Source organism: Aethina tumida, chromosome 2 (assembly GCF_024364675.1).
Source record: "Aethina tumida isolate Nest 87 chromosome 2, icAetTumi1.1, whole genome shotgun sequence".
In the NCBI taxonomy this organism is placed as follows: Eukaryota; Metazoa; Arthropoda; class Insecta; order Coleoptera; family Nitidulidae; genus Aethina; species Aethina tumida.
The window spans coordinates 31,746,609-31,774,027 of NC_065436.1; the positions used below are offsets into that span (position 1 = coordinate 31,746,609).

The window sequence follows — 27,419 nt, forward strand, 5'->3', positions numbered from 1 at the left end:
CTACATTTATTTTATTATTAAATATTTATATAATATTTGTGATTCAATACAAATGACCAGTAACTTCGGTCTTACCAACCCTTGAAAAGTAAATATATCTACTAAATCCTTGGCAACAATAACAAATATTTTCAATGAACAATGCCGTATGTCAGTATTATTGTGTAAAAGCAATTAAATAACGTATATTGCATGACTGCAAAAAGGTAACAACAATAACACAACATTAAACCAACTAATTATACAAATCAACAGGGGAAAAGGCCTTACACACCTTACTTTTTTAAAAAAGTACATCTGACACTTCTCACATGCCTGTTTCTTTTCCTTAAAGATCGTCTGAAATGGTAGCGGAATCTAATATTCGCGAAACCGAGTGTCACATAGGGGCTAGGATAGAGCTAAATGGATACTATGGTTCCATCAAGTATATTGGACCATTGGAAGGATATCCAGGCAAATGGTTGGGAATTGATTGGGATGACCCCACTAGAGGCAAACACAATGGCATGATAAAAGGAGTACAGTATTTTGAAACCAGGTAATATGATAATAATATAATAATTTCAAAATTGTAACATTCTGAAATTTAGACATCCCAAGTCTGGTTCATGTTTGAGGCAGGAGGTGGTGAATTTTGGACAGCCAGCAATTAGTTCTATACTGTCCAGATATCATAATTCTGAAGACAGTAATATTTATGAAGAAGAACTGAAGAGTTTTCAGAAGTCAATAAATGCACCATTTTTGCAGCTGGTTGGTTTTGATAAAGTTGCTGATAGGCTTAGGTATGAAATTTATATAGTCTAATTAGAACAATCTGTGAAAATTATATCTTAATGTTATGTAAATTTATCTGAGCTCACTTTACAGTAATTTTGAGTCACTACAAATAGTGAACCTCAGATTGCAAAATGTTAATTCACCTGGCCGCCCAATGGAATTAAAGAATCTGTGCCCAAATATCAGAGAGCTGGATATTTCAAAAAACTTATTGAGTTCATGGTTAGACATTTTTGATATTTGCAGTCAATTAGAGCATTTACATTGGATCAATGTCAGGTATAAATCTACCACTGCTTTTGTTAATTCACCACCATATCTTTGGTTTTTAGTGAAAATTATTTGACACTTCCTGACAATTATTCTGATTTCATTTTTCCTAATATAAAAACTCTCATCTGTGGTTACATGAATTTAAAGTGGAGCGACGTGTTGAAATTATCTACGGTTTTCCCAAATGTTGAGGAGTTGCGTGTACCCTATAATGACATAACTGTCTTATGTATCCCCAAAAACACCACCCTCATTAATTTGAAAATGTTAGATTTGGAGGGCAACAGTATAGAACATTGGTCTGAGATCATGAAACTTTCAATCATTGGTACATTACAGCAGCTCAACCTGGAAAATATCAATTTAAAGAGCATAGAGATTGATAAAACAGACAACATATTTATAAACTTGATTAAAATCAATCTAAGCAACAATGATATAATGAATGTGAGTTTGTAACTTTGCTTTAAGAATATTTTCAAATGTTATAACATTTCAGTGGAAATCTGTGGGAGAACTGGACAAACTTCCCTGTTTAGAAGAAGTCAGGTTAATGAGGAATCCCTTTCTGGACTTAACTGATTTGGAAACGAGAGATCAAATGATAACGGCACGCTTGAAAAATCTAAAGGTCCGTTTTTAATTTGTACTTGCATCCATTTTCATTATTATTTCTTAGGTATTAAATGGCAGAGTGATAAGTGCGGAGGAACGACGGGGGGCCGAATATGATTACATAAAGAGACACGGCTTGGAATGGCTGAAAGTTAAAGGCTCACCTGATGAGCAGAGTTTCCTTTCTGAGCACAACAGATATTTGGAGCTCATCCAAAGTAAGACGGTTAAATTTAAATTAAGAGTGCTTAAAAATAATTGTCGTTTACAGCTTATGGTTCACTGGAGGAGTCGGAATTAACGGTGCAGTCGCACATCCTGCAAAGTTCATTGATCACGTTAAAATTAGTTCATGAAGATAGGATAATATTGAAAAAGGTGCCACCAACAATTGCGGTCCAGAAATTGGTGATGTTGGCCGGTAAACTGTTCAAGTTGTCCGATAGACCGAGGCTAAAGTATATAAGCGGAGCCAAATCCGAAATCGAAGTCGATTTGGATGACGACGTTAAAGAACTCGGTTATTATTCGGTCCAAGAAGGGGATATCATTAAAGTTTTAATATGACACGTGTGATATTTAAATTAGAGATAATTTTATTTATTATATCATACACATTTGTTTAATAAATATTACAAACATCATATGAGTACTTATTAAACCGAAAATTTCAGTATTTTATTTTATTACGGTACTTCAAAATCGAGACATCCATGATAAATTATTAATGTCAAATTTGGCAACACTGGATTAAATGTTGTGACGTGTACTGACATCCCGGTTTTAAAGTTTCTTTGCTTTAGTTTTATTTTAATTTCATAAAATGGCTCCGAAGAAAATAAATATTAAAGAACGTTTTACGGATGGAGAAATTGATTTGAGCATGTCGGATCTGGCTGAAGTCCCAGTTAAAGATATTGTATGGCTTTTTTATAAAATACACATTACATATTACATCCTAGACAAAATTTGTTTTTAGGCAAATCTGAAAAAAGCTCGCACCTTAGATCTATCAAACAATAGAATAGTATTGTTGCCTGTAAGTATTTGCAATAAATTAAACTAATTGGAAATACAGCTGTTTTGTTGTAGCCCACATTCCCCACATTAGTGAACATCACAAAAATTGACTTAAGTAAAAATGAACTAACTGAATTGCCTGAAAACTTTGGCGATTTAGTGAGGCTGAAGTACTTGGATTTGTTTCAAAATAAATTACAGTATCTACCATTGAGTTTTTACAAACTAAAGGATTTGAAATGGCTGGATTTAAACAACAATCCATTGGTTCCTTCTGTGGCTGAAGTAGCTGGACAATGTTCAGATTCCAAACAGTGTCAGGATTGTGCAAAGAGGGTGGTCAGTTTCTTTTCAAAGCTTCAACAACAAGTCCAAACAGAACTGGAAGAAAGGAACAGGCAGAGACTAAAGCAATTGGAATTAAATAATCAGAAAAAACAGGAGGAAAAGAAGAATAAGAAAAAGGAAAAGCAAAAAAATAAAGAGAAGGTTGAGAAAGTACAGGCTGTTGAAAAAGTTCCATCAAACAATGTAGAAAAAATTAAAACGGAACCAAAGAAACCACAGGAAAAGTCATCAACAATGAAATCACTCTTAATATTTGTGTTCTTTCTTTTTACAACATTGTTTGTGTTAACTTCAGTTAAACTGAAACAAACTGAACAATTTGAACTTGCAGTGAAGTCAGGATTTAACAAAATTGTCATTAATTGCCCTCCTACTTACCAGCAATATTTCAGTCAGTTTGCAAATCATGTTTATAATGTGCATCAAAAGACTGGGAATTATACTATGGAATTTGTAAATTATGTTCACAATGGTAACCTGCGAAATGCTGTAACTGATTTAATTGACAATGTTAACTTAAGGATACAAACAATTTATAATTCTGTATTAAATAACTAAAATTTATATTGTGTTTTAATAATCCTATATTAATATTTTTTGTATGAACAAAGAAAAATACATTTTAAGTGTAATAAATGTTTAATTTACATATACATTTCATCTATTCTTTTTAAAAAATTTTAATAATTTTTAGATATTATTTCTCATGTTCAATGCGTGTAATTTTTAAGAAAAACGCCTACAGTACTGTTCCATTTCTTCTAGTCTCTTATATGTAGTATAATAATGAATAAAAAATAGAAGTAATAAAACTTCTATTTTATAACACATATAAATGAAGAATCCTTGAATCTATCAACAGTTTTGTTTAAAACAATATAAGAATTTTCACATGAGATTGTTCTGCCCTCCATATAGACTATTCCGTTTTTTAAAATATATTTTCTGTCCATTATTTCTGAGTAATTGTTTAATTTTAGCCCTATTTGAAATTTAAACCATTTCAAATGATCAGTTGTTACAAAGGTTTCTGGTTCATACTCCTTATCAACATGTCCTGGACAATTCAAACAAATCCACTTCTCTTTTTTTAAACCTTCCTTATATGCCATGAAATCATCAATACTTGGCACTGTATTTTTTGTGATACCATTCCCAACATGAACCATAACACTTTATAATGAATTGCCTCCTGGTAATATTGAGTTTGCAACTAGCACAATACTTCATAATTTGTGATTTAAAAGCACATGAAATTTGGCTAATATATTTTTTTTCAGCTTCCCAATATTAAAAATTTATCAAGAGGTTCTTGTTCTAACTTACATAAGTTGATTTTTATTAGACACTAGCACGTCTATGTACATGACCTTGTCAATCTGGTACTTTTTGTAGTTTCAAAGATATTTTCCTAGCAGTTCCGCAACAGCACATCAAGCCGTACCATCCGACGCATGCGCCTATTAAAAATAAATCTTTAAATTTTTATGTGATACAATAAAAAAGTATAAAAATATTGTTGTACATACATGGCATAGCAGTAGGTGATCATTTCATATATAAATGCAAATCAGATCTTTGACTCAGAGACAACTTCTCTCATGACGTTGTCAAACATAATTTATATTTTGTTTTTAATACATATAATTATGTTGTTAATTAACATATTCTAGTGAAGAGGTTCTTTCAAATTTCTTAATTACTAATAGCAATTAACAGTTTAATTCAAAAATCATTTATTTTGGACATCCTTAAAATGCATACGTTTGGCCAGCCTGCACTTGTCTTTCACAAACGATTTCATTTAATACATAAAAATAAATGCTATCAACTTCTATTCAAATTGTAAAATCCACAATCTTGAATATTTTAACGATTTACCATAAATTTTAACTGGCATCATGTCTTTGTTACCTCTGGAATCAAACCCCGAAGTAAGTGATAAATGAAATCTAACATTCAATAAAATTCTGATGGAATATTTATAATTACAGGTGATGAATAAGGTGCGTGTATTAAATAGAAAGACAGCAATATTCCATGTTTTTATTGTAGTTTCTTCATTTGTTGGGTGTACCAGAAAAGTGGAATATAGTTGATGTTTATGGTTTAGATGGTGAGGCTCTATCTTGGATTCCACGACCAGTGCTAGCTGTAATATTGCTATTCCCTTGCAGTGATCAAGTATGGGCCCATTCTTACAACACTTACAGTTTATTTCATTATGATATATTTCAGTTTTATCAATATGCTGAAAAACAGTCAGAAGCTGTGAAGGAGAAGGGACAGTCAATATCCTCAAATCTTTTTTTCATGAAGCAATTTGTGTCTAATGCTTGTGGAACAATTGCTCTGGTACATAGTATTGCAAACAATGTAGAAAGGTATATTAATGTATCATGTTAAGTATTGTGTATAAACACAATTGTTTTTAAGAATGGAGTTGGCAGATGGACCGTTCAAATCTATGTTAGAATTGGCATCAAAATTGACTCCTGATGAAAGAGGTGAACTTTTGTTGAGATTTAATTCCAATTCAGAAGCATTTAAACTTTTTAATGCACATCAGGATTTAGCCATGGAGGGACAAACTGAAGTGTTAAATTCACATGTTATTTGTATCTTTATTATAAATCTATTTGTAGGTAAATCCAAATGAAAAAGTCAATAATCATTTCATATCGTTCGTTGAGAAAGATGGAGATTTATACGAATTGGACGGCCGGAAAGAGTTTCCAATTAATCATGGGCCAACTAATGATGACACATTTTTAGAAGTTTGTTTATTATTACTGTTCAATTTATTTCAATGGTATATTTCTTATTATTTCTAGGATTGCGCAAAAATTTGCAAGGAATTTATAGACAGAGATTCAGAAGACATCAATTTTACTGTGTTGGCTTTGACTGCATCGTCAGAATAGATAAAATAGATATTTTTTATTTTGAATAAGATAATTGGATGTTGTTATATGAGAGGTTTCTACTTCCACTAAAATTATCTTATTTGCTGTCTAGTTTTTATTTATTCTTAATACATTCAAAATTTTCTATTTTTGTAGTGCATACATATTTTATTTTGTTTATTTTTTTATATTATATTAATATATAAATTAAGTATAATTTGTATTTTTACTGTATAAATATTTTTTTGTTAATCTGATCATCAAAAGGAATAAATATAATCAACATAAACTTTTCATGTCTTCAGTCTTTAGTTGAATCAACTTTGAATTTATTGTACCTCATTATTTAATTCAATTAATAAAATTAAGCTGTTTTACGGGCTGTTTCGTTTGTTAATATCCTTTTTAAATTTTCTGAACCCGAGTATTCGGTAGTATAATTTGTATATTTCGAATTTTAGTAACTTTTATTTAGAATATTGGCGAGACTGCATAACCCTTAAACGCACTTTTGTGTTTTGTATTCAAATTTAACGTTTTCTTACAACACCTGCCCTTTTAACACGCTTTACATCGGATATAAAAATTGCTAAAAAATGTCAATTAGCGTAACTGCTTTAACTTCCGCTTTGGAAACTACACGTGTGTCACCAAATGGCCTTAGTTTCGCCGGCAAATCTCTTAAATTAAACAATGAAGATGACGGTAATTGTAGCAAAAGCTTTTAGTAGCTCGGATAAAAATTTGTTTGCATTTTAGCCAAAGGAATTATAGAGGACATTAACAAGTGTACAGATCTTCAGTACTTAAACCTAGAAGGAAATACTCTTGGTGTGGATGCCGCTAAAGGCATAGCTAAAGCATTAGAGAAACACAAGGAGTTTAAAAGAGCATTATGGAAAGATATGTTTACAGGAAGGATGAAAGAGGAGATTCCAAAGGCTTTGGTAAAATATCACACTTAAATCCCTTGCTTGATTTTAAAGAACCATTTTTAGGAATTCCTTGGCAATGGTTTAGTCACTGCTGGCGCACGCCTCACGGAACTAGACCTAAGTGACAATGCATTTGGGCCTATTGGTGTAAGAGGTTTAGCATTTTTGTTGAAAAGCTCATCATGTTATGCTTTAGAAGAACTAAGACTAAATAACAATGGTTTGGGTATAACTGGAGGTAAATTATTGGCAGAAGCACTCACAGAATGCTATAACTGCAGTAAAAAACAAGGTAAACCTCTTGCCCTAAAAGTATTTATTGCTGGAAGAAATCGACTTGAAAATGAAGGTGCCAAAGCACTGTCTGAAGTATTTAAGGTGAGAGAAACATTTCTATTTACTTAATTGTTGGAAATAAATTTTAATACTTTTTTATTCATTTTATTTAGTTGATTGGTACATTGGAAGAAGTTGCCATGCCCCAAAATGGAATTTACCATGTAGGTATATCAGCATTGTCAAGTGCCTTTACAGTAAACCCAAATCTGGAAATTTTGAACTTGAATGATAACACTTTGACACACAAAGGAGCAGAAGCTATTGCAAAAGCTCTGCCCAAGTTACAAAAATTGAAGGTCATCAATTTTGGTGACTGTTTATTGAAAACAAAAGGTGCCAGTTACTTGGCCAAGGCACTAGAAAACGCCCATCCGAATTTGGAGGAACTTATTTTGGACTCCAATGAAATCAGTAAAGAAGGTGGTCTGGAAATAGTTAAAGCTGTGGCCAACAAATCCAAATTAAAGAGGCTGGTTTTGGACTCAAATCAATTTGGAGAAAATGGATTGGAGGAGATCAATAAAAGACTGAAAGATATAGGTAAATTCAATGTTGCCAGCATAGAAGACAATGAAGAGAGTGATGATGAAGATGAATCAGATGAAAGTGAAGAGGAGGATGAGTCAGAAGGCAGTGAAGTAGAAAATGAACAAGCAGATGAAGTCATTGAAGTATTGAATACATCCAAGTTGGTAAATGTTACTGTAGACCAGTTTTTACAATCCCCCTCAGCAGATAATTTTATTGGACTTGGAGAAAAACGTGGAGACTTGCTCTTGAATTCTGTTATGGTATGTAAGTTAATATAATATATTATTTATTTAATATATGATTATTTACAGAAATCTGGCAATATTAACATTGAAACATTTATCCCAACTTTAATGAAGGTGTCAGGTTTAAGCACAGATTCCAAAAAGGAAGTCGCTAACGCTTCCCTAAAATGTGTTGAACAGTTATATAAGGAACTTTTTATTTGGTCAGAAAAATCTGAAAACACATCCATTGTTAATAATACTTTGCTCGTACATCTTGGTTTGATTAAGGTAAGTCATAATCATAAAATTCAAAATATAGTTTTACTATTTTTATATTTTTATAGAGTGAAGATAAAAAATTTAAACCTACATGGAACATTGAAAGTTGCTTCAAGGCATTGGAAACAATACTTGGCAAAAATTATGTGCCCCAAAATACAAAGGATGCCATTAAAGCTTTCATGCAAAGGCAAGTAATCACAAACACTGTAACATAATTTTTCTTAATACATTTTTTTTATTAAAAGAGAATTTTATTTGTTCCTTATTAAATAAATTTTTATGCTTATTAAAGCCTAATTAAAAATAGTTTTTTAGCGAATATGACACTAATGTTATTAATTAATTTCAGGGATATTGAAAATAATGGATCTTTTCTTGCTACAAAGCAACAAATTTTATTATCCCTGGCATAAATTACATAAATTATGCACTTGTTCACAGATATAATTTAACGTTTACTGTATTCCAAATAAATATATACTTGATAATTAATTTTTGTTAAAAATTTCAAAATAAAGTCTCTTGTAGAATATTTTATTTAATTGAGAAACCATGTCTTAAAGGTAGGTTTTCTATGCATTTATGCATATTTATAAATGCACAATAAGCAAGTAGATAAGTATACCTGAATTCAAAACAAGATAAGATGTAACTATTATGAATTCATAATTAAAACTGCAAGATAAAAAACTAAAAACTACATTTTATTTCATATTTTTATCACATAATAAATTATATTTTCAATATTCTTTAAAATTTTATATTAATTTTAACAGTCTGTAATTTATGATATAAAATTAAACAAATATCTTCATTGTCTGCTCAATTTCTTGTCTACAAATGGGGCAAATATTGTTATAAAATTGCATCTGATTACTGCAGTCACTGCAGAGGCACACATGTCTACAGGGCAAAATCAAAATACACCTCTGGTTTTCCTGGCACACCACACAAATTAATTGCTCAGTGGCCACTGATTGGTTAGTTTTCTGTTGATCTTCTTTCATCCTTGTTCTTGTCTCGTATGGTGACCATCTGACTGCTGCTGTTCTATTTGGATGAATGGGTGGCCTATGTTGTAACATATTCTGCCTTATATTTCTTCTGTACACTATTGGTCTCATTCTTTGGCTAGCGCACTGGTAAAAGTATCTAATAATTCGTTTTATTTGTGATATCAGAATAGTTATCCTTTCACAAATAAAGTGATAGAACACCATGTAAGACTGATATAATATGTATCCAATGCACAAAGCAATTAGAAGTCCAGCCAGGGATTCTAAAGGCACATCGATCACAAATTGTGTTGCTTGTACAAATGTTTGTACCAAGCCAGTCTTAAACTCATGGAATATGTTTTTTAGCACTGCTAGTTTCAAAACTAAATTAATCAGCACCTCTGCTATTTCAAGCAACAGTTTTGGCAGGAATGTAATCACAAACCAAACTCCAGAACCAAATAATATAATCAACTGTTTGATGGATACCAATAGTTGTCCAATGTTGTTAACGATTTTCAATGAATTAGATGTGAAACAGTTAATGGTGGCACCCACATTGCTTACTGTTCCATATATGGCACTCTGAATGTTCAGCAATGAGTTTGTTATAAGGCCAAAAATTACTTCGAATCCCAGTTGTATGTAACTGTACGTGAACAAAAGGCTTCCATAGATGTCATCCAGGAATATTTTCAGAGACTCGCACAAAATTACGACAAAACATGCAATTGTATTCACCAACAAAACTAAACTGGTCACTAAGGCGAGAAAGACATTCACAATCAATTGTCCGGTTTTTATACCAGCGTAGTACGTGTAATACACCACGGATCCAAGGGATTTGACAAATCCAATAATGGGCCCAAACATAGTTACATATTTATCGTTATCTGTTCTTACTGTAAAACAACCCCGTTTGAAATTTTGAATGCAGGAGGTTATGTCACAAAACCGCGTCTATCGCAATGTTGCCATATCTATATTATTTATTTTTAATTTCAAAAATATTCTTAAGTAGTCTATATTACCAGTGGTCAGTTTTACTCACATTCTTTTATTAAATAAAATATGTATGTTTTTAATTTTAATAACATTTAAAGATGCGCTGATCATGGTGCCATCTCTTGCTCCCACTTCCATTCGTCTTATTCGATACAACAGAACACCGAGGAAAATCCCTTCCACCTCCTCATTGTCACTTTTGTAATGTTATTATCGTAACGTTATTAGTTAGTTTACGAATATAATTTTAATTACGTAAATATTCGGATCCGTCTTAAACGGTGAGCAGTGCGTAAAAATTCGTGGGGGTGACATGTTGCGGTGTCGTTGAATCCAATGAATTATTTCGCACGTTGAACCTATGGGAGCCCGCAGCACCAGGATGAGCGACGATATGTCTTCTTCAGTGTCGGGTGCATCTTCGGAAAACGAGTCTGAAGAGGAGAACGATCTTCTGCAACGGTATGCCGATATCATCGAGAGCGCATTCGACAGGTAAAAATTCGTTTAGTGGTTTCCTAATCAGCTGATCACTGTCATGATGCTGGACGTTTGATGTTGACAATTATTTTTTTGTTTTTTCTCATTTCAGCGCCCACTCGTACATTATGGGTTTCGATTTTCACGATCTCAATAATCCCATAAAGAAAGTTAAACAGCCTAAGCCCAACACCAGGGAGTTGGATGTAAGTGTCATGTTTATATTTAGATCCCTTCCAAAAAAATGTGTTCCTTTGTTTATTTTTGTGATGTTAACATTTCGAAATGATTATCTTTAACATTTTAGTAATATTGTGCAATATTATATTTGTATTTGTTTATGTTTAAAAGTCAACTACTATTCAGACATATTTTTACTATAAAAAGCTTTTTGTTTGTTAATATTGTTAATTTTAAAACAACACAAAACATTTTATATTCAATAAACTACTTTTCTCTCTTAATATATAACACCATAACATCTAAACCTATTCAAAAGTTTATTTGTTTATAAAATTTATAGTGCCGGTCAAAAAAATTAAGTCTGTCATTGTTTTTTTTTTGTTTTCAAAGATACATTGATTATAATTGAATTAAAATTAAAAAACCTTATAACATGACAGGGGATGCAGCACTATTAAAAAAGAAACTAATGTTTTGGTGTTTTTTAATTTTTTCTTTAGAGTTTTTATGTATTACATATTAATCATTTCACTATTGTTTGATATATTTTATTATGTGGGTTGTTTTATAACATACTTTTTTACCTTTATGAAAATCCAGTCTATTGTTGCAAAATTTGTTTTTATTATACGGAATATACTTTTAATCAAAATGATAAAAATAATTTATACTTATTTATACGTTCATTGATTTTATATTAACCTCAAAATATTAATATGTGTCATATATATTTTTAAATATTTATTTCAGCAAAGTTCATATTCAGCAATGACAAAATTGGCTTCTGGTTTGGGGGAACCTAAAAGAAAAGTGCCAAAAACTTCCAAACATGTCGTCAACATGTTGTCTCAAAGAGAGGTTTGTAAAATCAAAATATTTAATTATTTATTTGGTTGGTTTAAATAATTTTTTTTAATTCAAATTATTATTATTAATTTTGTATGCTTATGTGAAACATTATAAATTTAAAATAATAATTTAATTATTTGTTTTTAATTTTTTAAACTTAATATTTCAAACATCATAAATTTAAAACAACAATTTTTATTATTTTTTTAATTAAATTGATAATTTTTAATTTTTTAACCTTTTTTAGGTTTAATATTTCAAATATTATAAATTTAGAATTACATTTTTGAGATTTTATTTTTAATTAATTTATTTATTTAGTTTTTCAAATATGACAAATTTAAATTATATATTTTATTTTATTTTTTAATTCAAATGGTTATTTTTAATTTTTAACCTTAATATTTACAATTTTAAACATTTTTAATTAAATTTTTATTTTTTTTAAGTTTAATATTTCAATTATTACAATTTTATATTAAAAAGTCTAATTTTTAAATTTAAATGTTTTTTTTTTTTAATTTTTAAAGCTTAATATTCCAAATATAAATTTAAAATAATAATTTAATTAGTTTTTAAGCATAATATTTTAAATATTATAAATTTAAATTATATATAATTTATTTTTATTTTAAATGGTTATTTTAATTTTTAATTTTTTTAAAATTTTTTAATCTTAATTTTGTAAGTTCACAATTTTAATCTTTTTTAATTAAATTATTATTTTTATTTTTTTAATTTAATGTTTCAAATATTACAATTTTATATTAAAGTCTAATTTTTTAAATTTAAATGCCTTTTTTTAATTTTTTAAACTTAATATTTCATAAATTGGATATTCAAATTAAAAATTCTATCTATGTATCTATATATATATGTCGCAGCGCGGTCAGGATTATCGGCCATTTCGAATATTAAATAACACGCAAATAGTCCTTACAATGTAATTGAACTAACAGGCACAGGATTACAACTAATAGTCAAACAATTAGGTAGGAGTCGTATGAAACGCGGTGATCCCGACGGTTATGCCAAGCCAAGACTTCTACGCAGCTTCCCTGACGGAGCTTAACTGTCCGCCCTCGCAGGTCTCCTCTACCGTCACCCTCGGTTCGAGTACCATCCCCTGCTTAGCACTTCCGCTGATTCCACCCAAGTACTATAAGTATGCAACCCATAGTACTACTTGCGTTTCACATGAACCCTCCGACACGGCCATTCTGACAAGTCACACGTCCTCGTGTGATTTTCCTGCAAATTAAGTTCAAACAGTAATAGTTCATTCGGCTTTTCCTGACTAATATCAGACAATCAGACGTTAGTTTTATCAACCTTTCAAATCAAATGCATAAAAGTTTGCCCCAATGCGTGTTACATCTACGATATTTTCGAATATAAGACTAGAGTTTATCTATGGACATGAAAACCTCAAGATCTGCATCACTTAACCAGCAATACAGACTCGTCATCACTTAACCAGCGATGACTCTCAACAGAAATTATCACTTAACCAGCGATAAAATCTCTTCGCCACTTAACCAGCGACGGCTCTCACTAGAAATTATCACTTAACCAGCGATAAAATCTCTTCGCCACTTTACCAGCGACGGCTCTCACTAGAAATTATCACTTAACCAGCGATAAAATCTCTTCGCCACTTTACCAGTGACGGCTCTCAACTTAATCAGTGTCCACACAGTTTTCAGTCCAATGATAAAATAATAATAAAAATATAAAAAATGAATAAAATTAAGATTTAAACTATTATTTACGTTGATTCTTCTTCTTCAGAAAAAGTGATTAAATCATCGTCATTGGGTACAAAGTTTTCTGGCATTTTCTTTATGCGGTCATACCAAATAAATATCTGTTACAAGACACTCATAAAATAATTATTACATTTTTACAATTAACTCTTTCCCAAAATAAGACAACCGATTCCATTCAACACAGGTACTGTTTAGATCTATTTCAAAATATCCAAACATGAACATTGATAATAATTCAAATGCCTTAGTTAATATTCCCAATTAAACACATGAATCATCGTCTAAACAATGATCATCTACACACAACGTCTCTACATTGCCTCTGCCCCCTGCGCCATGATCAAAACCAACTGATTTTGCACTTGCAGTTACAGATCGACACATGTAAGACAATCCACAGTCTCACTACTGGGACTCAAACTGACGTCTCTTTCAACGCCTTCAAGTTCAACTGGAATATAACTTTCTGGCATTTTCCACGATTTTTCATGCGCTTACTTATAAGTTCGATTGCTACTTAATGACTTCAAAAATATAGATTACCATTCAATACCTCTATCAGGAAGAAAACAATTCTAAACATAGGATCAAATTTTGTTTGGTGTCTGACTTTAGAGCGATCAAACATGACTTTATGATATTTATGTAAATTTTGCATACTTCATAAACTTGATATACAAGATATTGAATAGACTTTTTTAAGAAAAGAAATTTCTCCGTATTAAAAGAAAATCTAGCTTTTGTCAGTTTCTATGTCAAAATTTTGAAAATTAATTTTGTAGGAATCGTTTAAAACGCACATGTTAACTACATTGATTTTCTTTAGGCTAAGTTCCTCAAATGTCATATGAACAGCTAATCCTTTACTCAAAATTTCTCGGTCAATCATTGTGTCATGTTGCTAACAATAATCCGGTAAAAAGTGAAACAATACTTCAAGAGAGATATTATAAATTTCAACAACAGCCTAAATTTGTTAGGTACTGTTTATACTCATCTGTCCCATGCCAGTCATAACAACAACATTAGAAAATCGTTCACCATTAAGCTTAAGTGATATAGATTTTTTAATGAGCGAACATTCCGACCCGGAATCAAAACAAAATGAAAACTTCTCACCCTTATGTTTTAAAGTGCCTGAAGGTGTGTTTACCAAACACATGTTGACGCGACGCTCGGTACTTGATCCCTTCGATTGCGGACTGGCGCCTAAGTGGTTGGGTACAGTACAACGTGACGCAAAGTGTCCTTGTCGTCCACACTTGAAACAGGCAATCGATGGCCTCGCCGAATTTGGTCCATTGAATGATGGGTGTCCACTCGAGGTACTGGGTCTCGACATCTGGTTCTCATTATTTCTTGAGCTCCGACACTTGTCCGATCTATGACCCAATTTCCCACAATTGTAACACATTGTTGAAGCCATTGGTAATTTAGGCTTTTTATTGGGGTTGTGGTCGAGGTCGTTCGTCGTTGATTTCCTTTTCATATAAGAAAAAACGGTCAGTTCTTTTAGCAGTTTAGCTCTTGTATCGATGTCGGAGGTAATCGCAAGTCGACGAGTCCTGGGTTCGAATGATGCGATATGTGCAAGAACCGCACTCGCTAGAATTTCTTCTCTTGTCAGATTCGAACACCTAGTCATTAGCGACGTCATTTGGCGAGCTGCATACGATGCAAGACATTCATCATCCTTTGGCTTATTGTTTAGGAAATTTAGAAAAACAGTCGCTGTTGTTTCGGGACAATGATATCTTGACGCAAAAATGTCTTTAAATTCCGACCACGTCATCTCCGGGTATGTCACTTTTGATAGCCAAGAGGATGCTTGACCCCTTAAAGCTTTACTAAGCAAAATTATCAAGGGAGCACCACTCATTGATTTGTCCGAAATGCACATATCTGCCGTCGAGATCCAAGCTTGTGTATCAGTGTTCTCTGTATCCGGATCAAACTCTGGCAATTCTACACTGACCTGATTCGACGGTGGCCGCAGAGCTTGTAGAAGAGCCAAAAAGTTCCTATTTTGTTGTTCCAATAAAGACTCCCACTTCACTTCACTTCCACCAGATCCAGATCCTGATCCTGATTCAAATCTTGATTCAGATCCCACTTCTGATGTCGCAGCGCGGTCAGGATTATCGGCCATTTCGAATATTAAATAACACGCAAATAGTCCTTACAATGTAATTGAACTAACAGGCACAGGATTACAACTAATAGTCAAACAATTAGGTAGGAGTCGTATGAAACGCGGTGATCCCGACGGTTATGCCAAGCCAAGACTTCTACGCAGCTTCCCTGACGGAGCTTAACTGTCCGCCCTCGCAGGTCTCCTCTACCGTCACCCTCGGTTCGAGTACCATCCCCTGCTTAGCACTTCCGCTGATTCCACCCAAGTACTATAAGTATGCAACCCATAGTACTACTTGCGTTTCACATGAACCCTCCGACATATATATATATATATATATATATATATATATATATATATATATATATATTATTTAATATTTTAAATATAACAAATTATTTGTTAATAAGATAAATAAAATAATTTCTTTGAATTTAAATTATTATTTAAATTTTTTAAGCTCAATATTGGACATATTAAAAATTTAAATTAAATATTTTATTTCTACGTATATAGTACATCTAGTATAATTAATTAATTAATTAATAATTGATATAAATAAATGTTTTTTAGAATGGAACTTGTGCAACCAATAATTTTTCATATGGTAATAGGTGCAGTATAACTAATAAATATTTACCAAACGAGATGCAACAAATAGATACATCTATCGGGAAATTATTTTGTGGTGTATTCTCGAAGGACGGTAACAGATTCATCACAGCGTCGCAAGGTAATTTCGCCTCCTTGGTTAATTGTCAGTGTAAACTCGATTTGTAATTTTCAGACAGACACTTGCGAATCTATAACTCGGAAGTGCCCTCCTATAAATTAATGAAGGCTTTCAGAGCGAGAGACGTTGGATGGAGTATCATTGACGTGGCTTTCAGTCCCGATCGTCAGCACTTCGTTTACTCCACTTGGTCTTCTGCCTGTACAATTTTATTCCCAACAATGTTACGCGTGGACTAATTTGATTTGTTTTAGTGCACTTGTGTTCGGTGAACGACAGTTCTGAGCAAGAACCCCTGTGTCTCATGGACTCGGGCAGGAGATTTTGTATATTTTCCGTGGTTTTCTCGGCGGATGGTCGTGAGTTACTGGGGGGTGCCAACGATGCTTGTATCTACATTTACGACAGGCAAAGACACTCGCAAACGTTAAAGGTACAGACAAATAAAATAACATTCGAGGTGTATCAAAACAGTTTGCTCTCAGATTCCCGCACACGAATACGACGTGAACAGCGTGGTGTTCGCAGATGAAAGCTGCCAGATCATTTACAGTGGCGGCGACGACGGCATGGTCCGCGTTTGGGATCGCCGTGCTCTGGACGAGTCCCGGCCCAAGCACGTCGGCTGCCTCGCCGGCCACGTGGACGGGGTGACCCACGTGGACTCGCGTGGAGACGGCCGCCACCTGATCTCGAACAGCAAGGACCAGAGCATCAAGCTGTGGGACATACGGCGGTTCTCCAGCGAGAGCGCCGCCAGCGCCGCCCTAAAGGTGGTGCAGGATCAAACATGGGACTACAGATGGCAGGAGGTGCCAAAAAAACGTCAGTAGGATAAAATTTTGTTTATAACAGTTTTAACATGAATTTTTTCTAGTGTTTGGATATAGGAATAAGCTTGATGGCGATACGTCGGTTATGACGTACAGAGGACATGTTGTGATTAAGACGCTAGTGAGATGTAGATTTTCTCCAGTAGAAACGACGGGGCAGCGGTACATCTATACGGGTTGTGGGATGGGCCGTGTAGTCAGTAAGTCCCGATAAACTTGGGTAAATTACCCCAAATTAAATTCATATATTTACAGTATACGACTCCCTGACTGGCAAGATGGTCCAGAATAACAACAACAGGCACGCATCCTGCGTGCGGGACGTTTCGTGGCATCCCACTCGAAACGAAATTTTAAGTTGTGGGGTATGTTACAAATAATATAATCAAAATTGTGTACATAATAATACATTACTTATTGTTTAAAGTGGGATGGCTTGGTTGGAAAATGGATATACGTGGACCAAGACATTGCGGAAGAGAGGAAAAAGGAAATAAACTTGATGGACGACTATCTGAGTTCCTGTAAACAGTTTGTGCCTCTTCGCAGAAGCGTCCGTTTAGCCAACAGGAAGAGGAGAGAAAGTCGCAATCACAATTGTTAACTAATTTAATAGTTATGTGCAGCTACGCTCATTAAGCTAATACACCTTTTATATTAAAAACTATTTATATTGTTCAAAAGATTTAGTTTTATTTATTACCCTTGAAATCGATTTAATTTTTTAATGTCTGCAATTTTACATTTCACTAACTTATGTTTATTATATGACGTAGTACGCATAAGTTTTTAAAAATCAAATACCAATTAACTATGCATTGATTGAAATGTCGGTTGATGGAATTTGTGCATGTAATTAAACATGTCAAGAAAGATTATATTTGATACGAGAACGCAAACAGTATTAAAATAACAACAAAACGAAAACAATAGTATAATTTTAAAAATACAGTCAGTCGAGACGCAATCGTTTTCTGTCAAAAACAACGTCGAACACGCAAATTCGTTACAATATTTATGTAATTAATGAATGGGACAGCAAATTAACAATTCATGCGTTATCAATAATTCTCAATGTCGGGATCCTCCGCGTTATTGGAAAAGTGGGGGGGTTTATCATTCAGTTTATATGCGAGAAACGAATGAACGTCGACGTATAATCGCCGTCTAGCTTTGTGTAGGTGGTGGTGCACTGAAAACTTGAAATATGCCTGTAACTGAAAGCATCGGCAGGAGACACTGCATACCTATTGTTTATACACGGGGAACCCACTACGAAGTCGGATACGATGTGGTATGTTAATGTAACTATTAATTTGTTTTGCGGCATCTTATATTTATTATGCGATTTTTAATGTGCATTTTGAACTAAACAACACATGTTTTGTAAACTATATTTAGTATTTATAATTCAAACAGGTGTGAATAAGTATACTTACTAATTTAATCTATGGAACAGTACTGAATTAATGTTTTATTTGTTTAATGATAATATTGTTTAAATTACTTGAACTAAATAAAAACAAATGTGTCTGTTATTATAATAAGTTTTAGCAACAAACAATAATATTTGACTATTTTGTTGTTATATTCGGATATTATTAATTTTAGAACCATAAAAACGAAAATTTTCATTCATTTTCAACCGATTTTACAATTTTCAATTCACATTGACTAAGATAAATCTTATGTCACACATTAAATTAATTTCAGTTTTTGTTTTTTTGACATTATAGATTTAATAATTATTTAAAATATAATTACAAAATTTAATAACAAATTTATTACTACAAAATAGAATTAATTAAAAATTTATTTTTGTTATAATTATCATGTTGAACAAACATATGTACGTACTGCCAAGCTAATGAAAATAAATGAATAAATAAATTCATTTGTCATCAAAAGTTAAAAAATCTTATCATATAAAACAAGAATATTTATTATAATTCATATTATTTTTAATTTAAAAATTTGCAAATAAACTGAATATTACTAATACTTTTATTTGAGCATTACAATTTAAAAAAAATGTTTTGCAATGGTAATGACTGTCCCATGACAATAGGTATATTTGTAATTTGTTTTTCAATGGTTAATTTAAAAATTATTAATTGTAATTTCTTGTTATTGTGCCTTCAACATAATAAAAATGTGAACTTGTAAATGAGCTTAACTGTTAATTTGTCAGAAGTTTAAAATAGGGTCGTCTAACATTTTTAAAATCAATTAATTTTGGTATTTCTTAAAATTTAGATTCCAAAATATTAAATAGTATAATTTCTAAAAAAACAACTAGATCTAATGTTACAGAATTATTTAATTGCAGTTGCGGTTTATTAAATTGTAGTATTATACCATACAAAATTAATTCTCATAAATTATATTAATTACATTATAATTTGAATATCTGTGGTTATGCTGCCATTTGCAAATTTTACTATTATTGTATAATAAATTAATTTCTTACTTATTACAAAATAGGTAAAATAAATTAGTTTCTTCCAATCGAAAATTAAATAGAAGAACAATATTATGCACAATAGACAGAGACGTACAAGTATAAGAAAATTCATTCATTTAAGTATAACATAATTATGATAATCAAGTGACATTCAAATTGATTCATTATAAATATTATTTCAATTAATCTTTTTTTTTTCATACGCAATGCGTTCTCTTTTCCTGGCCTATGAATATTAAAATTTTTCTTCTTACGTTTAATTGTGCTTCTTAAAAACAATTATAAATCACAATTAAAATTTTTTAGAACCATTTTTTTAATAAAACAATCCCATGCATTTAAATAAATATATAATATAAAAACTAAAACATAAAATAAATTTTCTTTTAATAACACAACACGTGTTTATAAGCTGTATAATGTGGCTTATTACTGTAATCCGATGCATGCAAACACATGTCACAAATACGTGTCAATTGTTTTTATTTATAAATACACTTATTATTTTTATGTTCTGTTTACTTAATAAATTAGTAGATATTAATATTTAATGGTATTTAGGGCAAATTTAATACGTAACCACCACTGCAAAAATTATCAGATCAAATTTTGTAAATGACACTTTTAGAATCGAATATTTGGTTCAAGGTAGCCGTTGAAAATATGTCTAAATGTGAACAATTTATTAAAATGTACAGGGAATAGATACGTTTTTCAACATTTTGAAGGCTTGCAATTTTTCGAATCGAATCTCCCTTTCCAATCGCAAATAATAAATCTTTGGAAACGAACTTCCGGGTGACAAAATCACTCTGGTTTCTTATTCAAGCATTGCGATTGTAGTGATAAAGAAGAACAAAGAAATCATTGACATGCTTCAAGTTAATTTTAGGAACAATTGTAAAAGAATTACTTTTATATATACCAGAATGTAATTAAAATTTTAAAATACACGACTAGATACATCGCACCGAAAAATAGAATGCTCGCATTATTCGCTTCAACTACTTCAAATTGTTCAAGGAGTTACTTCAAAATTTAATAGAAATACCTGGAAGTAAAATATGAGTTCTTGTATAAACTGAAGGTTTCCGGGCAATAGTTCTCTTTTTCAAGAAACATTATTTCCTTGTTACCAACAAATTGTCCCTTCTAATATTAGAATAAATGGGGATATTTAATAATTAAAGAGGACAAACTAATTAGACGCTCCAAGTGATTTAAATAGTCCAAGGTCTTGCCCTAAGACGAGAATTTTATGTAAAAATTTCCAGCAGGAAATACGGGACCGTTATTCGCGTTTAAATTAGAAGGTTTGCAATTTTCTGTGGATTACGAAGCTTCGAATTACGTTAAAATAGTTTTAGTTGAAATTTAATATAAGATACTTTCAAGTCATTCAAATTTTACAAAAACATCATTTACGAAACAAACAAGTAAAATTTTATACGACTGCTAATCTTATTGTGACCTACATAGTCTGCTATAATCTAATTATAAGGTACGATTTAATCCAGCAAATTTAATTAAACAATACTGCACTCTAATTCTTGTTAGATAACGTGTTTAAAACACAACTCTTTAAATAATAAATAATGCTATTATTAACTGATGTTATTTGGAATTAATTAACTTGTCCCTGATATCAAAAATCTGGTTCCAATACCAAAAGGCTTTAAGAGGATCACTGAAGAATTACAGAATTGCATTTGTTTTAAATGGTAATGTATTTAGAAACAAGTGTCGAAATAATTAATTGTACGCGTTTTATTTTCTATGACAAGGTTTATTATATTCTTCGAGGATTTGGGATAAGATCAAAACCTTCTTAGGATTCCATTATCTGTGTCAAACATTTTAATTTAGGTTCATATTATTGATGTTTTATCGACAATGTGATCATAATTATAATATAAACATTTACTACAAATATAGTTATGGTTTAAATTAACGGACATAATCATAAAAATGTTTATTTATATAAATTATTGATAATAAATTTAAATGTATCAATTTCTTTGCAAGAATTTTCAATAAAAAATTTTTAATTCATACAGAACAATTAAGATTTTAAATGTCTTGATACATTAACCATTTTAGTGTTGTGTAAATTCCAAAGGCACATAAACATATAATCAAGGGTTATCGAGATAGACAAGTAGAAGTCATGCATATTTATAACTGGATTTTTTTAATTTTTTAGATCAATAAATGTGCACTACGTAAACGCTATTATTCACAATCAAGCTAACAGTGACACATTTCACTCATTTTTAAATTAAGTGATTAAAAAATATACTGTCTTATATTTGTAACTTCAGTTGTTTATTACAATAGTAAACTATATTAGGTAATTGCAACTCTATTTTTCAATTTAATGCTTGTGAACATTGTATAATTGTTGCAACATCCTCATTAACGAAATTTAAAACGTCATGACAACAATTACCACAAGAGGTAAAATTTTACTTTCAATTTTAATTATTTTAGGGTAGAACCTTTTCTGGCCTCATTCAAAACTTTGTAGCAAATTGCCAGACCTTAAATGAAGAGTATTTGCCTGCTTACGAAACGCAATCTGGTCGACAAGCTTACGAAGATACCCTTAACAATTTGAAGAAGAACTTTCCCCAATACATACGCGAACTAGAAGGAACAGCCGATGGTGCCCAAGTGCCATTCCATAAAGTAAACATTTGAAATAGTTAATCTAATTGTCTAAAAATGTATTTTTAGTTGTTCCTTCTACACATGGACAATATTATCCTAAGTGCTTTACCTCAAGATAATGTAAAACATCCAGTTGGCTGCTCCAGTATATGTTTAAACAGCAAAGAGGTAAGAAAACTCCATTGACACGTCAAAACCTAATACATTAAAAAAATTTTAGCAAATTTTGGGCCACACGGAAGACGCCCTCAGCGACACTCTCAATCACTTTTATTTCGTATCAGCCCACATAATTGAAGATAAACCGCAAGGCAAATGGAAGGTAAAAGAGGAGAAGTTCACATCCCTATGCTACGCAGGCCATTTACCAGGCTATACCATGAACTACAACCATCACGGGTTGGTGTTCTCCATCAACACGTTGAGCGCCAAGGATTTGAAACCCGGAAAGACACGTACATTGTACCTTATATACTGAAAGTTTAAGCTAAATAACAAATTTTTAGCCCGTCACTTTATAACCAGGGCACTTTTGTCAGCTGAAAACTTCACACAAGCTCAGCAGATTATCCGCGATTGCGGCAGTGGAGCCGCAGACGGTTGCTCATTTAACATCACGTTCCTGAAACAAGAAGGAGATCGGCTCTTCCACAATGTGGAAATGGCTCCAACTGATAAGAACAACGAGTCCGAACTGAATATATTCACGGCTAGTCCAGGAGAAAACAGCATACATTGTAACATGTAAGTGATTCTAGCTTAGCAGTCTATTATTTATTCAACAGAAATGATATTAATAATACACGCATATAATATTTTTGTTTATGCGGATGACAATATTGTTACAAGAACTGTACCAGTAATTATTAGGTGTATGTAATAATAGGATACTTTTGCTGGAGTTACTTTCGGAATATATTAACATGGTAAGTGGTTCGAAGGTGTGATCAGATGTCAACTATTGATTACAATAGAACCTCTTAGTTAATGGACAAATATAAATTATATAAAAACACTTGATAGAATGTAGATCCGCTTATAACATCAATACTTTGTTCACATTTAAATCTACTGCCGGTTACGTAATATTACATGTAACAATAAGTTGCTCCCTTAAGGAAAAGAACATAATAATGTTTAATAATTCTTTTATGTGTAGGTACTTACGAATGCAAATAGAACAAAACAATCAACCGATGCTCGAGAGTAGCAAATCAAGACACAACCTATTCCAAATGTACGGTACTCCGAAGACCAAAAATGATGTCATTCAGATGCTGGGACAAGATGCCGGTGAAAATAAAAGGGTGTTCTTTGATTCTGGATATGTGCGTACTATTGCAGTGGGTCAGTAATTGAAACACTGACAAATAATTGAAATTTAATGGTTGATTTGTAGGTATATTTGATTGTATAGCGAAAACATGGACTTTGTACGCAGATAATCCGACCAAGAACGAACCTTTGGTGGTTTTGCCACTGGTACTCAAAAATTGAATTTGGCAGTTATGATATGAAGGTATTACAGTTTCGTTTAAATACCTAGACATTATTATGAGTTATTTAATAGTTAAATAAAACTTACAATTATGATTAAACTTGTTTTATTGTTACCACAACATAATTATAGTATATTGAAAAATATCCTGTTAAACTGGTTTAATTAGGTTTTAACCAAAACAATAACCTGACTAATAACTTACCCATTGAAAATTATACTACAACCAATTATAAAACGATTTCAGTGTTTTATTTTCTGATGCATCAAATGTTTATTATACATTATAGTTTCCAAAGTTATACAATTGGGATGTGATATTAGGATTAGAGTATCTACATAAAAACAATAAATATATTTATTAAGTAAGTAACAAGTCACATTAAAAAAGTCTTCCAAATATGTTATAACCCACAAGATCCTCCAGGGCATCCGCCACCATTTACAGTTGGCGGATTAATATCCTTCATTGTGCGTATACGTGGACCTCCTCCACCTCCGCCTCCGCCACCACCAGGCCTGAAATAGATATGTATTTATACCAATAATAAGTGAATAAATTATTTATACAGCAGATATGGATCAAGGTTAGGACTGACTTACCAATATCCGCCTCCGCCTCCGCCTCCTCCGCTTCCTCTAAATTGTGAGCCTCCTCCAAACCAACTTCCTCTTTCTGGTTTGTTTACATCCATTCCTATAAGGCTCTTAAAGCTGCAAAAGAGTATTTAATTATAATGGGAATGTTTGAATAGAAGAAAACTTACAAGAAAACTATAAAGGCAAAAAAACCATAGAAAATATCAATAATTCTGCCGATACTCCATGGACGGCTGTTAGCAACAGATCCATCTGAAAATTATATTTTTAAGTTATTAATTGGTTAATTTATGAATGTTTTATTGATTACCTTTAGAAACGTACACCATTATCACTAGAAAATTTATTTAGATTCAAGAATGTTTACAGTATGTATAAATGTCATAATAGAGAATACACGTCAGATTTCTATTATCTCACTCACTGTTGTCAGATTTATGTTTTACTTTTATTACTTTAAATCTTTTTCCAAAGTATATACATTAAAAATGTCGCTAATCTGATAATTAGCACAATTTGTAGGTATATACCTCAATTATAAACAGTTTTAATAAATAATTAACAATATTATTAAGTTAATTTATCTGCCTTTTGAGGGTCACTAGTACTATGACACACCTAACCTAATTTTCTCACCACTTCAATAAATTAATAAACATGTATAAACTAAGAAATTAAAGACTGTTATAGTACAATTGTGAGATGGGAAAGTTCGAGCCAAATCATAGAAACCAAAGTCTGTGGAATTCTAGTCGTAATCGAAATAATGACATTCAGAAGGCAATGGAAAAAAATTCTATACGAAAATCAGGGTTATCCCGACAATTACAGCGATAAAGAAGTCTTCCTAAGAGAATTGAAAAAGAACATCGAGTATAAGGAAATATCATTATTCAAAGCCATATCAGGGGCCACGATTTTAGTCCAAGAGATTTGCAATGTAGTGACATTCGTCCTAGTATATTTTTACATGGTAAATGAATGGGCCAAACCCAATCTTATATTATCGTGGAGCAGCGGACTTACAACAGTAGGATTCTGTTGGTACCTGGTTATTCACAGTAAAAAAGTCAAAGAAAAAATAGGCAATGATTTTAGAACTGTGCTTACATTCTTGGTGTTTGGGCAGTTGTTTTCACCAGTACTGCACACACTAACAGATACAATAAGTACAGACACTATTTACACCATGACATTTTTAATGACTATTATCCATTTGATTTTCTTTGACTATGGAGTCAGTGCAGCAGTGGTTTCCAGCAGTGTTTCTTTGAGTGCTGCAGTTTTTGCCTCAATTTGCCTGGCATCCAGATTATCATCAGCTTATGAAGCTTTCATTTTATTAACAGTTTCTACAGAAATATTTGTGCTTTTTCCAATCTTAAGGACTGAATTAGGGAACAATAAATATATAACTGCAGTGATGTTTGTTATTGATTTACATTACTTATTGGAATGTTCTGGTTTATTTGCGATAATATTTTTATCAGTTATTGCTTTAGCCAATTTATTATGCCCTTTGTTGTTTGTTAAATACCAAATTTTTAAAGAGAATATTTATGGGCCTTGGGATGAGGCCATTGTTGATGATATTGATAGTGTATATTTTACTTAATAAAGTTAATATTGTTATAAATTGCTTTTATTTTGGAAATTGAAGGTGTGAATGAAAAATTCCAGCCAACTAATAACAGCTTATAAATCAGGAACAAAATGTTATAATTTGGGAACAAATGTGAAATGGATAGCTTTTGGTGGTTCCTATCCTGGTTCTTTGGCAGCATGGTTGAGACAGAAATTTCCACATTTAGTGCATGGATCCATGTCAGCCAGTGGTCCTTTACTTTTATTTTGGAAATTGAAGGTGAGAATGAAAAATTCCAGCCAACTAATAACAGCTTATAAATCAGGAACAAAATGTTCATTTCAGCAGATCATGCTCTACAATGTTTTAGTAACAAGTAAATATTATGAGAGCTATTCTACTAATCTATTATTGATTAATTAAACTTGCATATTTAAAAATGTATGAACTACTTTATACAATCAATAAAGTAAAAAATATAAAATATACAAAATAGGAAAAATAAAACAGTTGGGCCACTTATGTAGAATTTATTAAGGTCTTATTTATAAAAAAGGATTTAACAAGTCTACTTAGCGTGAGCCTGGGCCTTACGCATTTGTGCAAGGATGTTGGAGCATTCTTCACGCTTCCTCTTGGCGCGGATGTGTGTGCCAAGACGGCGCTTAAGGAACTTCAGGGCCCTCTTATCCTTGGAGACCTTCAACAATTCCATAGCCCTCTTCTCGTAGGGGGCGAAGCCAACCACCTCGCGGATCAGATCCCTGACAAACTTGGTGTGTTTGGTTTGGATCCCCTTCAACCTGGCGGGACGCAGTTTGTCGCCCTTGGTTTTGCCGGCCTGGATTTTGGTGGTTTTGTGGCCCTTGTTGAGCCCCACGGCGATTTCATACCTCGGAGCCATGCCTGTAAACAACACGTGTTATTCTTCGGATTTTTTATAAAACAACAACTTCACATGGTTTCGAACTAATGTACACTTAAAATTTGCACCAATTTATTAAACTTACTGTCTTATTTGCGAATCAGTCTTGACCGCGTGTTCCTCTTATTTGACAGTCAATAACGAAAAGAAAAATGGCTGAACCAGGTTTCCGGAGGACGATAACTGCGACGTTGTCAAATTTACAAGCACATTTAAACTGTAGAAACTCACACAATCGTAATACTGAATAATATATAGATTATCAAAAAGAATTTTTCTGCTACGATTTATATATTTTATTAATTATAATGTAGGAAACAAATAAAATTAATGAGACAAAATTGTCCCGTAAGGAAACGTGGCAACATTCCTAAAGCCACAAAAATCTAGTATATTTAAAAATTACTATTAAATATAAAATGTAGTATTATTGA

The 27,419-nt window shown here is 32.0% G+C and overlaps 9 protein-coding genes across 11 annotated transcripts; 7 read left to right on the forward strand and 2 right to left on the reverse strand.

Moving 5' to 3' along the window:
• Positions 1 to 85: 85 nt before the first annotated feature.
• Positions 86 to 2,315, forward strand: LOC109600442 (tubulin-specific chaperone E). Of its 2 annotated transcripts, none has more exons than XM_020016594.2 (8): positions 86 to 206; positions 335 to 541; positions 594 to 788; positions 874 to 1,062; positions 1,116 to 1,503; positions 1,556 to 1,687; positions 1,736 to 1,889; positions 1,943 to 2,315. In XM_020016594.2, the coding sequence occupies exons 1-8, from the start codon at positions 193 to 195 to the stop codon at positions 2,236 to 2,238; spliced, it is 1,575 nt and encodes a 524-aa protein (XP_019872153.1). In that variant the 5' UTR covers positions 86 to 192; the 3' UTR covers positions 2,239 to 2,315. The 2 variants fall into 2 exon arrangements, with proteins under 2 accessions (XP_019872153.1, XP_019872154.1); XM_020016595.2 differs by having other exon boundaries at positions 117 to 206; positions 256 to 541.
• Positions 2,316 to 2,424: 109 nt separating this feature from the next.
• On the forward strand, positions 2,425 to 3,603 carry LOC109600446 (leucine-rich repeat-containing protein 59). Its single transcript, XM_020016599.2, has 3 exons — positions 2,425 to 2,590; positions 2,651 to 2,710; positions 2,764 to 3,603. Exons 1-3 carry the CDS (start codon positions 2,495 to 2,497, stop codon positions 3,595 to 3,597), a joined length of 990 nt encoding a protein of 329 aa, XP_019872158.1. The 5' UTR covers positions 2,425 to 2,494; the 3' UTR covers positions 3,598 to 3,603.
• Positions 3,604 to 4,665: 1,062 nt separating this feature from the next.
• On the forward strand, positions 4,666 to 6,156 carry LOC109600444 (ubiquitin carboxyl-terminal hydrolase). 2 transcript variants are annotated; one of them, XM_020016597.2, is made up of 7 exons: positions 4,666 to 4,973; positions 5,034 to 5,045; positions 5,095 to 5,223; positions 5,278 to 5,423; positions 5,476 to 5,635; positions 5,685 to 5,816; positions 5,874 to 6,156. In XM_020016597.2, exons 1-7 carry the CDS (start codon positions 4,941 to 4,943, stop codon positions 5,961 to 5,963), a joined length of 702 nt encoding a protein of 233 aa, XP_019872156.1. In that variant the 5' UTR covers positions 4,666 to 4,940; the 3' UTR covers positions 5,964 to 6,156. The 2 variants fall into 2 exon arrangements, with proteins under 2 accessions (XP_019872156.1, XP_049819928.1); XM_049963971.1 differs by lacking the exon at positions 5,034 to 5,045.
• A 287-nt stretch (positions 6,157 to 6,443) lies between these two features.
• Positions 6,444 to 8,751, forward strand: LOC109600440 (ran GTPase-activating protein 1). The gene is made up of 7 exons (XM_020016590.2): positions 6,444 to 6,650; positions 6,705 to 6,892; positions 6,944 to 7,258; positions 7,330 to 8,010; positions 8,062 to 8,265; positions 8,322 to 8,446; positions 8,609 to 8,751. The coding sequence occupies exons 1-7, from the start codon at positions 6,542 to 6,544 to the stop codon at positions 8,670 to 8,672; spliced, it is 1,686 nt and encodes a 561-aa protein (XP_019872149.2). The 5' UTR covers positions 6,444 to 6,541; the 3' UTR covers positions 8,673 to 8,751.
• A 1,722-nt stretch (positions 8,752 to 10,473) lies between these two features.
• Positions 10,474 to 17,926, forward strand: LOC109600437 (DDB1- and CUL4-associated factor 11). The gene is made up of 10 exons (XM_020016587.2): positions 10,474 to 10,757; positions 10,855 to 10,948; positions 11,676 to 11,783; positions 16,251 to 16,410; positions 16,465 to 16,611; positions 16,665 to 16,843; positions 16,896 to 17,235; positions 17,288 to 17,443; positions 17,499 to 17,608; positions 17,671 to 17,926. Exons 1-10 carry the CDS (start codon positions 10,624 to 10,626, stop codon positions 17,845 to 17,847), a joined length of 1,605 nt encoding a protein of 534 aa, XP_019872146.1. The 5' UTR covers positions 10,474 to 10,623; the 3' UTR covers positions 17,848 to 17,926.
• Positions 17,927 to 18,378: 452 nt separating this feature from the next.
• On the forward strand, positions 18,379 to 23,968 carry LOC109600434 (uncharacterized). The gene is made up of 7 exons (XM_020016584.2): positions 18,379 to 18,537; positions 22,198 to 22,395; positions 22,444 to 22,545; positions 22,598 to 22,832; positions 22,884 to 23,121; positions 23,537 to 23,724; positions 23,777 to 23,968. Exons 1-7 carry the CDS (start codon positions 18,451 to 18,453, stop codon positions 23,872 to 23,874), a joined length of 1,146 nt encoding a protein of 381 aa, XP_019872143.1. The 5' UTR covers positions 18,379 to 18,450; the 3' UTR covers positions 23,875 to 23,968.
• A 251-nt stretch (positions 23,969 to 24,219) lies between these two features.
• LOC109600436 (glycine-rich selenoprotein-like) lies at positions 24,220 to 24,937 on the reverse strand. The gene is made up of 4 exons (XM_020016586.2): positions 24,786 to 24,937; positions 24,643 to 24,727; positions 24,479 to 24,589; positions 24,220 to 24,394 (listed from the first exon to the last, which is right to left on the reverse strand). The coding sequence occupies exons 1-4, from the start codon at positions 24,802 to 24,804 to the stop codon at positions 24,280 to 24,282; spliced, it is 330 nt and encodes a 109-aa protein (XP_019872145.2). The 5' UTR covers positions 24,805 to 24,937; the 3' UTR covers positions 24,220 to 24,279.
• Positions 24,938 to 25,062: 125 nt separating this feature from the next.
• LOC109600435 (phosphatidylinositol N-acetylglucosaminyltransferase subunit C) lies at positions 25,063 to 26,111 on the forward strand. The gene has a single exon (XM_020016585.2). The coding sequence runs from the start codon at positions 25,242 to 25,244 to the stop codon at positions 26,088 to 26,090; it is 849 nt and encodes a 282-aa protein (XP_019872144.1). The 5' UTR covers positions 25,063 to 25,241; the 3' UTR covers positions 26,091 to 26,111.
• A 464-nt stretch (positions 26,112 to 26,575) lies between these two features.
• Positions 26,576 to 27,228, reverse strand: LOC109600459 (60S ribosomal protein L36). The gene is made up of 2 exons (XM_020016612.2): positions 27,071 to 27,228; positions 26,576 to 26,966 (listed from the first exon to the last, which is right to left on the reverse strand). Exon 2 carries the CDS (start codon positions 26,962 to 26,964, stop codon positions 26,629 to 26,631), a length of 336 nt encoding a protein of 111 aa, XP_019872171.1. The 5' UTR covers positions 26,965 to 26,966; positions 27,071 to 27,228; the 3' UTR covers positions 26,576 to 26,628.
• Between the last annotated feature and the right edge of the window lie 191 nt (positions 27,229 to 27,419).

Coding starts and splice junctions, on each gene's coding strand:
- LOC109600442 (XM_020016594.2), top strand. Junction 789..873: donor AAAGTTGCTGATAGGCTTAG/GTATGAAATTTA, acceptor CTCACTTTACAG/TAATTTTGAGTCACTACAAA. Junction 1,890..1,942: donor ATATTTGGAGCTCATCCAAA/GTAAGACGGTTA, acceptor TGTCGTTTACAG/CTTATGGTTCACTGGAGGAG.
- LOC109600446 (XM_020016599.2), top strand. CDS start 2,495: ATGGCTCCGAAGAAAATAAATATTAAAGAACGTTTTACGGATGGAGAA. Junction 2,591..2,650: donor AAGTCCCAGTTAAAGATATT/GTATGGCTTTTT, acceptor ATTTGTTTTTAG/GCAAATCTGAAAAAAGCTCG. Junction 2,711..2,763: donor ATAGAATAGTATTGTTGCCT/GTAAGTATTTGC, acceptor GTTTTGTTGTAG/CCCACATTCCCCACATTAGT.
- LOC109600444 (XM_020016597.2), top strand. CDS start 4,941: ATGTCTTTGTTACCTCTGGAATCAAACCCCGAA. Junction 5,224..5,277: donor TATTCCCTTGCAGTGATCAA/GTATGGGCCCAT, acceptor GATATATTTCAG/TTTTATCAATATGCTGAAAA. Junction 5,817..5,873: donor ATGATGACACATTTTTAGAA/GTTTGTTTATTA, acceptor TATTATTTCTAG/GATTGCGCAAAAATTTGCAA.
- LOC109600440 (XM_020016590.2), top strand. CDS start 6,542: ATGTCAATTAGCGTAACTGCTTTAACTTCCGCTTTGGAAACTACACGT. Junction 6,893..6,943: donor AGGAGATTCCAAAGGCTTTG/GTAAAATATCAC, acceptor AACCATTTTTAG/GAATTCCTTGGCAATGGTTT. Junction 7,259..7,329: donor CACTGTCTGAAGTATTTAAG/GTGAGAGAAACA, acceptor CATTTTATTTAG/TTGATTGGTACATTGGAAGA.
- LOC109600437 (XM_020016587.2), top strand. CDS start 10,624: ATGGGAGCCCGCAGCACCAGGATGAGCGACGATATGTCTTCTTCAGTG. Junction 17,444..17,498: donor TGGGATGGGCCGTGTAGTCA/GTAAGTCCCGAT, acceptor ATATATTTACAG/TATACGACTCCCTGACTGGC. Junction 17,609..17,670: donor ACGAAATTTTAAGTTGTGGG/GTATGTTACAAA, acceptor TATTGTTTAAAG/TGGGATGGCTTGGTTGGAAA.
- LOC109600434 (XM_020016584.2), top strand. CDS start 18,451: ATGCCTGTAACTGAAAGCATCGGCAGGAGACACTGCATACCTATTGTT. Junction 18,538..22,197: donor ACGAAGTCGGATACGATGTG/GTATGTTAATGT, acceptor TAATTATTTTAG/GGTAGAACCTTTTCTGGCCT. Junction 22,546..22,597: donor TATGTTTAAACAGCAAAGAG/GTAAGAAAACTC, acceptor AAAAAATTTTAG/CAAATTTTGGGCCACACGGA.
- LOC109600436 (XM_020016586.2), bottom strand. Junction 24,590..24,642: donor TTTGCCTTTATAGTTTTCTT/GTAAGTTTTCTT, acceptor ACTCTTTTGCAG/CTTTAAGAGCCTTATAGGAA. Junction 24,395..24,478: donor GGAGGCGGAGGCGGATATTG/GTAAGTCAGTCC, acceptor TATCTATTTCAG/GCCTGGTGGTGGCGGAGGCG.
- LOC109600435 (XM_020016585.2), top strand. CDS start 25,242: ATGACATTCAGAAGGCAATGGAAAAAAATTCTATACGAAAATCAGGGT.
- LOC109600459 (XM_020016612.2), bottom strand. CDS start 26,964: ATGGCTCCGAGGTATGAAATCGCCGTGGGGCTCAACAAGGGCCACAAA.